Here is an 11,903-nt window from a genome sequence, read left to right on the forward strand (position 1 = left end):
TAGCTGACTCTTTCCCTTTTGAAAAACAAAATTGTGTATCCAAGCTGCCCTGAAACATTAAGACTGAACATTCTCAGTTTGGATCTAGTCCTCTGCCTACAGTGAAATAGGAAATATAGGCTTGTCATATGAATTCTTTTTGGTGTGTCATTGTAATCTTAATTCTGTTATCTTGTACAAATTCCAATTTTGGTAGTGTGTCATGTGATGAACTAACTTGGTGTGCAACTGTTGTGCAAATGTGTCTGTCTTTGCTTTTGCTTCTGGCCAAATCCAGCCTCTGCCACTATTTAATAGTAGATTCTGTCCACACTGAGTGGAATTGTGTTAAATATGGTTTCTGCTGATACCCAGCTGAGTCTCTTGTAGCTCATCATTAGTGTTCAGTGACTGAGACCTGAGTGTAGTTGCATCTATTCAAGCAGTGGACACAGGCTAACCAAGCCTTATATTTTGCAGCAGATAATGCAAGCTGTTAATTGTCAAAATAAGCAGTCCTGGCTCACAGGTTCTCTGGTGTTCTAGTCACTGACTGCACATACTCAGCTGGCTCTCGATTTGGTTTATTGTGCAAACAGTTTTCAATGCAAGTAGCAGAGTAGTGGAAGGGCAGGATTTCTGCCTTAAGGTATTCTAGTGAGCAAAATTAACTTCAGGATGTATAAAGCAGTTTATACACAGACTGTACAATGTCCATAGAGCATTTTTAATTCAAAGGCAACCTTCCAACATATGCAGGAGCAGCTGGAAAAGTAAAGGCTTCTACACCTCTCGTAAGAACCTTTTCTTTGTTACTGATGAGTGGCAGTGTATGAGTGGTGTTTAAAGAACTAAAAGTGAATCTTGGCTGTGTGGCATGCTGTCTGGGTTTTACATGTTGTACTAAGGACTGATGATTAGCAAATTAATTTTAGGTTTCAGCCACTTTGTCCCCATGCCTTTTGGTAGCCATGCAAGCTTAAAGTGTTTGACTTTTGTCTCTTCATGTGGCTATTTTTAACATGAAATAATTTAGTTTATGGGTCTACCATCTGCAAACAGTTGTCATGAGAGTAGGAACAAATGTCTGTGGTCAGTGGTTCAAGGACTGCCTTACGCTGATGCTGTTGCAGAGAAAGGTGTGTGGAATTTCACTCACTTTTCTGCCTCTACTAGCTCATATAGTGCTCAAATAAGGAGTTTTACTTCAAAACTTTATTTGAAAGAATGAGATAAAAATCTTGAACTCTTGCTTGAAGTGGGAATCATGCACAGGCTTGTCAGCCTTCTGAAACAGTTAATTTTTTTTCCCCTCATATGCCAGACAGTGAAGAATTAAATGTTATTTTAACATGACATTGAGTAATGTGCTTGTTCTTTTAGTTACTTAATAAATTAATCCTCAGTGCTTTAATAATAACATCATCTGATGTAAGATGAAAAGTTGCTTGACAACTCCTCTTTCCAAAGTGGAATTTTCTACATGTCTCATGTACAAAAGATGTAAAGACAGAAAAGAAATATGTTCAAATATGATCAGCTGTCCTCATGTGGCATCAGATTTGGGGTTGGTATTGTGTCAGTAAAGCTACATCAGTAGGAGAACTTGCCAGCCTCCTGTCCAAGCAGCACCTCTTTGGTTTGTAGTTTCAAATTTCTGTCAAGTAGAGCTTTTGTAGTCCTGCCACTTTCTCAGTTAATGTTATGGAGTGTATTTTTAACGTTATCTTCCTTTCTTATGCGTATTGAAATAAAATAGTAGAAATCTTTTTGTCTTGTACCACCATTTATAAAATGGAAGTTTTAAACTCGCTGCCATACTACTGTGCACTGCTACAGAAATTTCATGTTTCGTGTGAATTGAACATTTCTTCTAAATATTTGCCCTGGCCCAAAAAGCCATTATTTGCTCAGACTGAGGGAGTGAAATGAGACATTTTAAATGAAACTACTAGCTTATCTGTAAGCTGGTTGGTATTTTTTGGTCTAGGAGCAGTATACAGGTCAGCTTTACAGTTAAGTTTGGGTAAAAGCAATACATAAAGCAAATATGTCTGCTGCATTCAATTAATTTAGTAGTGCAACCAAGGAAGCATGGACTCAAACATCTTAACCCAACTCGAACAGCTAATACCCTGCTTTGGTTTCAAAGGTGCTGTTGTTGTATTTCAGAGTCAAGGTGCAATAACTGAGAAACTGAGAAGTTTCAGTATGCATGATTTGACTACTATACAAGGAGATGAGCCTGTAGGACAGAGACCCTATCAGACGTTACCAGAAGCAAAAAAGAAAACCAGAGCCTCTGCAAGTGAATCTTCAGGTAAGCATCTGTCTATTATTTTAGAATAAACTTATCTATTTAGAATAAACCAAACCAGGTTGGAAGAGACCTTCAAGATCATCGCGTCCAACCTATCAACCAATCCAACCCACCCAAACAGCTAACCCATGGCACCAAGTACCCCATCAAGTCTCCTCCTGAACACCTCCAATGATGGCGATTCCACCACCTCCCTGGGCAGCCCATTCCAATGGGCAATCGCTCTTTCTGTGTAGAACTTCTTCCTAACATCCAACCTGAACCTCCCCTGGTGCAGCCTGAGACTGTGTCCTCTTGTTCTGGTACTGGCTGCCTGGGAGAAGAGACCATCATCCGCCTGTCTACAACCTCCCTTCAGGTAGTTGTAGAGAGTGATAAGGTCACCCCTGAGTCTCCTCTTCTCCAGGTTGAGCAACCCCAGCTCCCTCAGTCTTTCCTCATAGGGCTTGTGTTCCAAACCTCTCACCAACTTTGTTGCTCTTCTCTGGACTTGTTCCAGCAAGTCAACATCCTTCCTAAACTGAGGGGAATTTTTCTAGCTAAAAGACAGTCACCAAAGACAGAAGCGGGAAAGCAGAAATATATTTAACCCTGTCTAGAAATGGAAAAGGCCTCAGACTTTAATTCCAGTACATTTTAACACAGCTGACTTGAGCAGGATACATTGTGACAGCTGAAATCCTCCTTGAACTATTTTCTTCTCACAACCACTAATGTGCATAGTCTACTCATTAGTCATGGCTAATTGCAAAGATGAGAGAATTCTTTACCAAAATAAAGCATAATTGGAGGTAAAAAAAGTGATTAAGTGGAGTTTCTGTGACTAACATACTACAGTTAAACATGAAAATTTACAGAAGCTCAATTAAATAGGAAGAGGAAATGAATGGAAATTAATTCACTAGGTCTGTAATTGTTAAATGCAGAATTGTTGTAGTGATAGGAATAACCTATCACCACCGTTAAGTTGTCATCAACACTTCAAAGATATTGTGGTGACCAATATGTTTTTGTAGAGGTATTTTATTATTAGTCTTACTATTTTCTTACACATTATCAGTATAATTTTGCTCTTGGGCCTGTGATTCTTGAAGGAAAGTTTCAGTGGAAGGCTGCCAATGGAAGGTTGCCAATTGTACCTTTTAAAATGGTGAAGCTACAATGTAAGCCACTTGGCATTTCCCACAAAAGAAATAGCTCTGGTTCATAGAATCACGAAGGCTGGAAGAGACCTTCAAGACGAGTCCAACCATAACCCAGCTGTCATGATGACTAAACCGTGCCCTGAAGTACTACATCTACGTGCTTCTTGAACGTCTCTAGGGATGTTGACTCCACCTCCCTGGGCAGTGTTCTGATGTCTCACCTCACTACTCTTTTCATTGCTCCATTTGAGGAGGGGCAGTGCTTGTGGAGTTCCAGGAATCATGTAGTAGCTCATGGAGTTTCTGAGGTTGTGCAGCATCTGTTCCTCAGCACTGGTTATCTATCTGAAATAGCTTGAAAATACTCACAATTTGAAAAAAGATTACTGAGGTATGGTGTATACATTGAATCTTGCAATTGGTGTTTATTCACAATCTCACATGTCAGAATGCTAGTTTAACCAACTGGGAGTTCCTGTGGAAATGAGTTGAAAAGGCCTGGTTATATGAGTGATGTGTCAGGATGACTGAGGTGCCAGTAAGCTTGTTGTGAAACAGGCAAGTGCATTAGAACAGGTATTGTAAAAGAGAGAGAAGGAAGTACTGGTGTCACTGCAAACACCCCTAGTCAGAAACTGTATTGGTTAGCAGATACAATTCAAGTCTTATCTAGTAAAAAAGATTAAGTAGTGTTGGAGGCAGAGATGTGGCTGCCAGAGTGGCAGAAGAGGCAAGTCTACCTTAAGTAGCTGTAGAGCAAGTGAGTGTGATTCTAGTTCTCAGATAAAAATGAAATTATCAAAGGAAAATCATCTAATGAAGCCTAAACTGAAATACTGCCTTAAGATGAGGTGTACACTGAACAGAAAATGAGGTTGGGTTTGGAGAGGAAGAGGTCTCCCTGAGTGTTACAAATTGTGAGTTTTGGGAATGGCCTTATAAAAGCAGAGCTTGGTGACAGGAAAGAAACAGATTACTTTTGGGGGCTTTGTGATAGGTGTGTGATTTGGATTCAGGGCCTTTGGAGCCCAAGGTGCTTTTCAGACCTTTTTTAAGTAGTTTGCTCCCTCTAGTGACAATCTCCAGTATGATCTCTTGGTCCTGTTTTTGCAGGATGCTGACAACCCTTAACAAGTACTCTGACAGTGTGTCGATCTGAGAGTAGGTTTGCATTTAATATGCAGAGAGGTATGAGAGAATGAAGAAAGATCCTATGAATCGTAGAGTAATTTGTGTTGGAAGGGGTCTTTAAATATTCGCCTAGTCTAACCCCTCTCCCACAGCGACTGTGGCCAAAACCATCAAGTGCTTCTCAGGGTGACCACTGAGGTTTTTGCAGTTCAGTGTAAAGCAGAATATCTTGTCAGACTGCTGGTTTAATTTCTGACACTTGAGTCACCACTACATTAGATACCTATGGAACAAGGTGGCACCTTACTTAGAAATGGCAGAATTCTAAGTAACAAGCTCCTGACAGAGTAGATGTTTAGCTGTTTTGAAACAGCTGTCAGACCGACTGAATCTCCTAAAAGAATAAAGGGTGTGTGTTAAAAATGGAACTCCTGGCTTGCTTAGAAAATGTAACAGTTAGTCACTTAATAAGCATTTCTATGAAACTGTTTTTTAAAGGTTACAAAACTCCGCTGGAAAAAAATCCTGGGGATGATAAAACAGATGAAGAGATGGAGGGGACACATTCAGAGGATGAAATGTTTGCTCAGAGAGGTCTTCGAAGAACTCAGAGCATGAAATCTGTGAAAACTGTTAAAGGCCGTAAAGAGGCAAGTATTGTCTTGAAGTGTGGAGTTCAACAATGTACCTTGGCATGTTTAAAAATGCAGAATTCTTCTCTTTTCTCCTTAACCTTAGAGGGGTTGTCAATGATAACTGGGTTGTAGAATGTGAAATGAAGAAGGAAGTGTGTGCTAACAATATCTGAGCTTCGAGCTCTTGTACTTTGGGGTGTTTAACAAAAGGAATTAAGAGAGGAAAAAGGGAGAGGAGATGAGATGAAATAGTGCTTGTAATGTGAACTCTGGCACCACCAAAGTCAAATTCCAGGAAGTGCTCACCTTGGAAGGGTGCACATAGCCATATTGTCACTTGCATTTGCACATTTTGGTTGTACACTTAAACATCTGATGGTTAATCTGTTAAAGATGACTGGGAATTTTTTCAGTTCACATGGATACATGGCTTGCTGAAACTTGTAGCCTGGAAAGGGAAGATCCTGTGTGAGAAGTGCTTTGTGTTTGCATGTATAACAGTTTGAAGATACCTCAGGATAAATCTCTGTCGAATCTCCTAAAAGTTTTTTGGTAATTCTGGGAAAACAGTTCAGGCATACCCTTCTTGCCCAGTTCACACAGAACATATCTGCTTGGAAGAGACTTCCAAGATCATCCAGTCTAACCTTTGACCCAGCACTGAAAGGTGAACACTGAACTGTGTCTCTAAGCACCAGGTCTACATGCTGCTTGAACACCTCCAGGGATGGTGACTCCAGCAGTGCCCTGGGCAGACCATTCCAATGTTTGAGAACCCTGTTGGTGAAGAAATATTTCCTAATATCCAGCCTGAACTTCCCCTGATGCAGCTTGAAACCATTTGCTCTAATCCTGTCACTTGCTGTCACAGAGAAGAGAAGAGGCTGGCCCTCTCCTTGCTCCAACCTCCCTTCAGGTAGTTGTGTAGAGCAATGTGGTTTCTCCTCAGCCTCCGCTTCGTCAGACTGAACAAGCCCAGCTCCCTCAGATGCTCCTTGTAGGCCATGTGCTCCAGGCCCTTCACCAGCCTTGTTGCCCTTCTCTGGACACGCTCCAGCACCTCAATGTCCTTCCTACAGAAAGGAGCCCAGAACTGAACACAATACTCAAGGTGTAGCCTTACCAGTGCAGAGTACGGGAGGATGATCACCTTGTTGTTCTGCTGGCCACAGTGTTTCTAATACAAGCCAGGATGCCATTGGCTTCCTTGGCCACCTGGGCACACTGCTGACTCATGTTCAGCAGAATGTCAACCAAAACCCCCAGCTGCCTCTGAATCACAGTTTTCTAAGCACACATGCCCAAGTCTGTAGCTTACAGTGGGGTTACTGTCACCCAAGTGCAAGACCTGGCATTTGATCCTTGTAATTTTGTTGAAACTATCTCATTCAGTCATAGGTAGGTTCTCTTACTAAAATGGGACTGTCCAAAGTACATGTAAAGATGCTTACTAGATTGAATTAGTGGGAAGGTAAACAATGTATTCTGCCTGAAGTGATGTCATCTCTGAAATTATAATTTGTGTGTGGGTTTTTTTTTCCTCTGCAGATACGGTATGGATCACTTAAATACAGAGTGAAGAAGAGACCTGCTGTATACTTCTAAGTGTATTGCACAATGCCTGCAAGAAAAACTGCTGTATTGTAATAACTTGAAGTCAGTGTGTCAAATGTTAAAGAGCTGTGGATGATTCATATAATGAGTATATATGAATAGGTATGGTAGGACTTGGGTTTATGAACCTAAATTGTTTAACTGCTTATTGTTTAGACTTTAAATCTGGACAAGTTATGAGTTTCAGTACCCAATGGAAATTAAATGAGTAACAGGAAACAGCCGTTTTGCAGAATTACTCAACAGACTGAAATAATGACAAGTCCAATTGAATTAGCATAAGTTGTAAAGATTTGGAACCTGTGAAAATGTAACCCTTCGTGTCCCCAAGTTTACATGTAAAGATAGATGTACTTGAAATATTTCTCTGAACTACAATTCCTGAAAAGGCTTTTGTATAATTTCAAGGACAGCCCATGATGATGGGGAAGGAGAGAAAAGACGATGTAGATACATTATATCCTTAAGATCATCTTCTTACAACGTAATGCCAAGCTTCTCAAACTTATAGAATACTAATCGGTGCAGAGAGGGGGTACATTTAGCACTTTATGCAAAACTGTGTGGTTTTGCACACTCACTGATTTACAGCTGCACGTGTCATTTTAGTGACTTTTTAGGTTAGACTTCTCTTCTGAAAGCCAGCAGTTCTTATATTGGTCCTTTAAAAATTTATCTTGATTGCTGGAGAACGCTAAGGATGCTGTAGATAATTGCTACTAATGCTTAACAATATTATCAGGTGCCCTTCTATGGATTACAAGGCTGTGTGATTTTTTCTGTCTGGGGTGTTTTTGTGTGGCTGTGTATGTTTGTGGTTGGTTGTTTTTCTTTTGTTAGTGTTTTGTTTGTATCTGTCTTCCTCCTTCACCTAGAGAAATATCAGCCTTTGGTTAAAATTGTGGTAACTAAAACTTGTAGCAATTCCAGTGATAGACCTCAGGGATCTGATCAGGCTATCACCTGTGTATTAGAAATCATGCTGACATGAAGCCATGTATGATATTCAGGCCCTGGTTTGGTTTTGCTCTACATTGCTTTGAGAGAGAATGTGTATGTATGTGTGTATATTTCCTATCATAGCTGGATTTTAAAATTGGCTGCTTAGTACTGTCTTGTATTGCTGAAGTTATTACTTAAGCATTTACATGCAAATAGCTTTTCTTGGAGATCTAGCTGATTTAGCCATTTTAACCTAGAGTCCCATGGCACAACTCTTTGCACAGAGATTAATTTTGCAATGTCATTCAAAGCACAGACTTGTCAAAAGGACTTTATGAGGTCCCCTTTGATTCTATTTTCTGCAGTTCTGAGAACTAGTCTGATTTTAGTTTTTTGTGGGACTCTTTCTTCTGTGGATTCAGGGAGAAAACACTTTCTATAGATAGTACTTTACTGCTTGTCTTGGGAAGTGTGTTACTTTTCTCATAGAGAAAATAGCATGTGATCCCTCTTATCTTTGGATCTCTAACTAATTCTTGGATCTGACTTCAATCCTTGGATCTCTGACTCCAATCTTTATACCTTCCCCCAGGAGTGACAGTCAGCTGCAAGTCTTTTGCAGTTCTTTGTATTACAGCTACTCACTGCTGGTATGTACTTAATGGCCTGTTAATGTATACTGGCATTTGAAGTAGTCTTCTGTAGACTTTGGGTCAGAGTTTGAGTTGCATGGGTACAAGTGCAGCTGGTCTGTATGGGAGTTGTGTTACTCACTTGCTGCTGTAGGCATTCATAAGCCAAGCACAAAGCCATGGTCAAATATCCTAATGCTGAACATGCAGTGCTTTCATCATCCCCAAGCAAGTTAAATGCTGTAGAAAGAAGCTGCAGCAGTGCACATGTGACTTGTGTAACTTTACTCAAAGACACAATTTTGTAGCAGAACACAGAAAGGCTCCTCTCTCCTAGTAAGTCTACTGCAGAAATATCATCCTCTAACCAGAACTGCAGCTTGGGATACAGCTTTTATAAAGGACCTATTTGTGGGAGAGGCAGCCATCAGAAAGGTAGCCTTCTTGTGCCCCAGCAGTGGTTGTGCTTCTCATCCATTTCCCTGAATCTACATTCAGGAAAGGCTGTGTTTTAAGGCATATAAAATGGTAGAGCAAACTGAACCTGTCCCTCTTTGAAAGTTACACTAACGTAGGCCTTGGCTAGAATCTCTCGTTACTTTCCAGTTGGATGTCTTCCTTGAGCACTTGCTGTAATGTCTTTCTTTAATATACTGTGTTTGTCTGGTTGGCAAGCACGGCAATAAAATGGTTGTATTTTTAGAAGTCAAAATCTGCAGGAAGGAGCATGATAAGCCCTTTTCTCAGAATTACAGTAAGACAAGTTCATGTTGATCCTGTTCTTGTGGTTGTGTTCTCTTCACATTTCCAGGGTAATACTCAAAGGTGAGTATTTCAGCCTCTACCACACTTGTGGTCAGCAAGTTGCTCTACATGCCCTTATCTGCTGGAGCCTACTTCTGGCAGACTCAAATTGCTAATTAAGTCTTGACAAAGGCTAAATAAATTTGCCTTTTTCTGAACTATGCATGGAACTAGGAAAGCTGGCAGTATTAGTCATATTCAGTACTGCTTGCATATAAATGTACTTATGTTCTCTCAGATGGTGTCTTAAGTGATAAAACTTCCAGTGTTTTCCTAGCTGGACTTTTTTTTCTCAGTCCAATATCCTACTGTAAAAATTCTTTTCTTGACAGCTTTATTATGCTCTTCGAATTCATCCTTCAACTGGTTTATTATGTTGATTTTTTTTCCCTCGCTGTTCATTGTCAGCTGATGGTTGGCAGGGCACGATGGCATGATTACCTTTCATCCTGGTGTTTGAGAATTCTCTCTGCTTGTTGAATTTAGTGTAGTTTGGGTTTGAAATATAATGCAAGCTTGTAAAGTGTGTACAGGGAATTTTCAAGCGTTTTTGCCTTAGCAACTGCAAAAGCGATCTGTCTAGGTCTTGCCAGTAAACTTCTTGGAAAAATGTTCAGCAATTCAAAAGTCAACTTGCCATTCTTTTTGGGTTTGATATGTAAAATATAGTTCATGGCAAATTATATCATCTGACAAATGAAGCATTTTCCTGAGAACTGACTGACTGCCACCAGCAGGGCTGCTAATACACCACAAGAAAAAACTACGTGGAGGTTAAAAGTACTTTAAAAGAGAATATGTACTACTTCTTAAATCACAGAAAGATTTCAAGCCTTTCCAAAAGAAATCTGAATGGAATCAGATTCCTTAGCAAGAGCCTATTATGCATGTTGTAAGTGCACAGTTTGAGATCACATTGGCTTCAGTGGCAAATGAGCTTAGGCCAGACTGATCACAAGGTAATTGCCAATATCAGCTACTTCATGCTAATTGCTTTGCTATGTGACAGTAAGTGAATATTGTCCCAGCTAATTTTTTGCAAACTATAATGAATTTTTAAATTATCAGAAGGTAATCTGGTGGCACAGAATGGTGGAGTAAATACATGTAACATGGTGTGCATGACAAAAGATGCATTTTATTTTTGGCGTTGCTTTTATTAATGGGAAGTTGGTCTTCTAAAATATTTTTCTACAAAAATGTTTGTGCAAAGGCAGTGCTTTAACATTTTTCAAGAAACTTGTATTTTTAAATGCTACAGACCAGAGACTGTCTACCTTGAGACTGAAGTTAGTAATTTTTAAAACTTGCAATATCAGCTTTAATTTTTATATTGTAATAATAACTTGCTGTCAATTTGTTTACATATTTGTAGGAGGGAAGCTTTAATAAGCATTGACTTACCTTGATACTCTCTTTAATAAATGCTGCTTTGAGCAGGATGCAGTGGTTATTTTATTACCTGAGTTATTAACAAACCAGTCACTATGTAAATCTGTATTCTGTTATTTACTGTAAGTATTCAAGCACAAGAACAAGCTATCTGAATGTTAAAGAGACTTTTAAAACTTGGTGGTGTGACTTAAACTGTCATTGAGGTTTTGCCTTGAGGCCTGATGCTGATTTGGACTTAGATGAAAATTACTTTGCTGAAGGCAACTTGAAGATGCTGTAATGTTACCTTTTTCAATTAGATGTTCATCTCGAAGTAAACATGAAATAAGATGCTTAGTCTCCCAAAAGAATGTGACTTCCTGGGGAGCTGCTGGATTTGGGGGGTTTTATATAGTTAAACCACTTATAATGCTAGCCTAGTTTTTATTGATGTGCAGCTTTACTGTGGTTGTGCCAGCAAAGACATATTTGATTTTGTATTTCCTAGTCAAAGTTCTTCTGGTAATCCAGAGAAGGAAATGCATCAGGGAAAGTTAGGCCTTTCCCTTTTCAAACCTCAATTCAAGTGAGTTGTTAATACCCTTAGCAAAACCCAAGCAAAAACTTTCAGTAACCGCATTTTCTGGACCATTTCTGCAAGATATCCTGGATTAATGCCTCAAAGGAAAGAATTTCTTAACAATGTGACTTGAGGAGAAAGGTTCAAAAATTGTTTTTTATTGCTGCTGTCTCCTAAGCATTACGAAAACACATCCCAGGAGCACAGAGTGACTGTAAGGACCTTACAGTTATTTACTTCCGTATGTCAGAACAGTTCATACTGTACAAAGTCCCTGCCTGCTGAAGGAGTTGTGCATGTCAGAAAGCAGTACTGATTTTTTTTCTTTGTTCAACAAATGTTTAGCAGGTAGCAGGAACGTTTGTGAAATGGGGGCTAAAAGCTGTATTCCTACTGTTTAATGTGATACTGGTGAGGCCTGCTCAGGGAATGATTATCTCGTGATTCTAAAATAGTGCTGATACATATGACCTAGCCTAGGATGTTCAACATGAAGCAGATGTTGCAATGGTGAAAGTTGGTTGGAGTGTTTTGTTTGTTTGTTTGTTTTTAAGAAACTGTAAGTGTGATTTATTTTCCATGTTAATGTGGGAAAACAGATAATCAATCATTGGGAAGGAACCTAGCAGGTCTTCTAAAATCAGTAGACTTCCCAAATTACAGAATCATAGAATGGTAGGGGTTGGAAGGGACCTCTGGAGACCAAGTCGAACCTCCTCGACAAAGCAGGATCACCTAGGGCAGACC

General features: G+C 39.7%; 1 protein-coding gene across 1 annotated transcript in view; it reads left to right on the plus strand.

The window, feature by feature from the left end:
* REEP3 (receptor accessory protein 3) overlaps positions 1–10,644 on the plus strand; it is a 42,242-nt gene extending 31,598 nt beyond the window's left edge. Inside the window, exons 6-8 of the mRNA XM_068140123.1 lie at positions 2,152–2,299; positions 5,074–5,225; positions 6,759–10,644. Of these exons, the coding sequence (XP_067996224.1) occupies positions 2,152–2,299; positions 5,074–5,225; positions 6,759–6,815 (357 nt within the window). The 3' untranslated portion in view covers positions 6,816–10,644. The remainder of the gene's footprint in view (positions 1–2,151; positions 2,300–5,073; positions 5,226–6,758) is intronic.
* Positions 10,645–11,903: the final 1,259 nt, after the last annotated feature.

This window comes from Melanerpes formicivorus, unplaced genomic scaffold (assembly GCF_026170545.1).
Source record: "Melanerpes formicivorus ecotype bairdi unplaced genomic scaffold, bMelFor1.0.p_v2 SCAF_6, whole genome shotgun sequence".
NCBI lineage: Eukaryota > Metazoa > Chordata > Aves > Piciformes > Picidae > Melanerpes > Melanerpes formicivorus.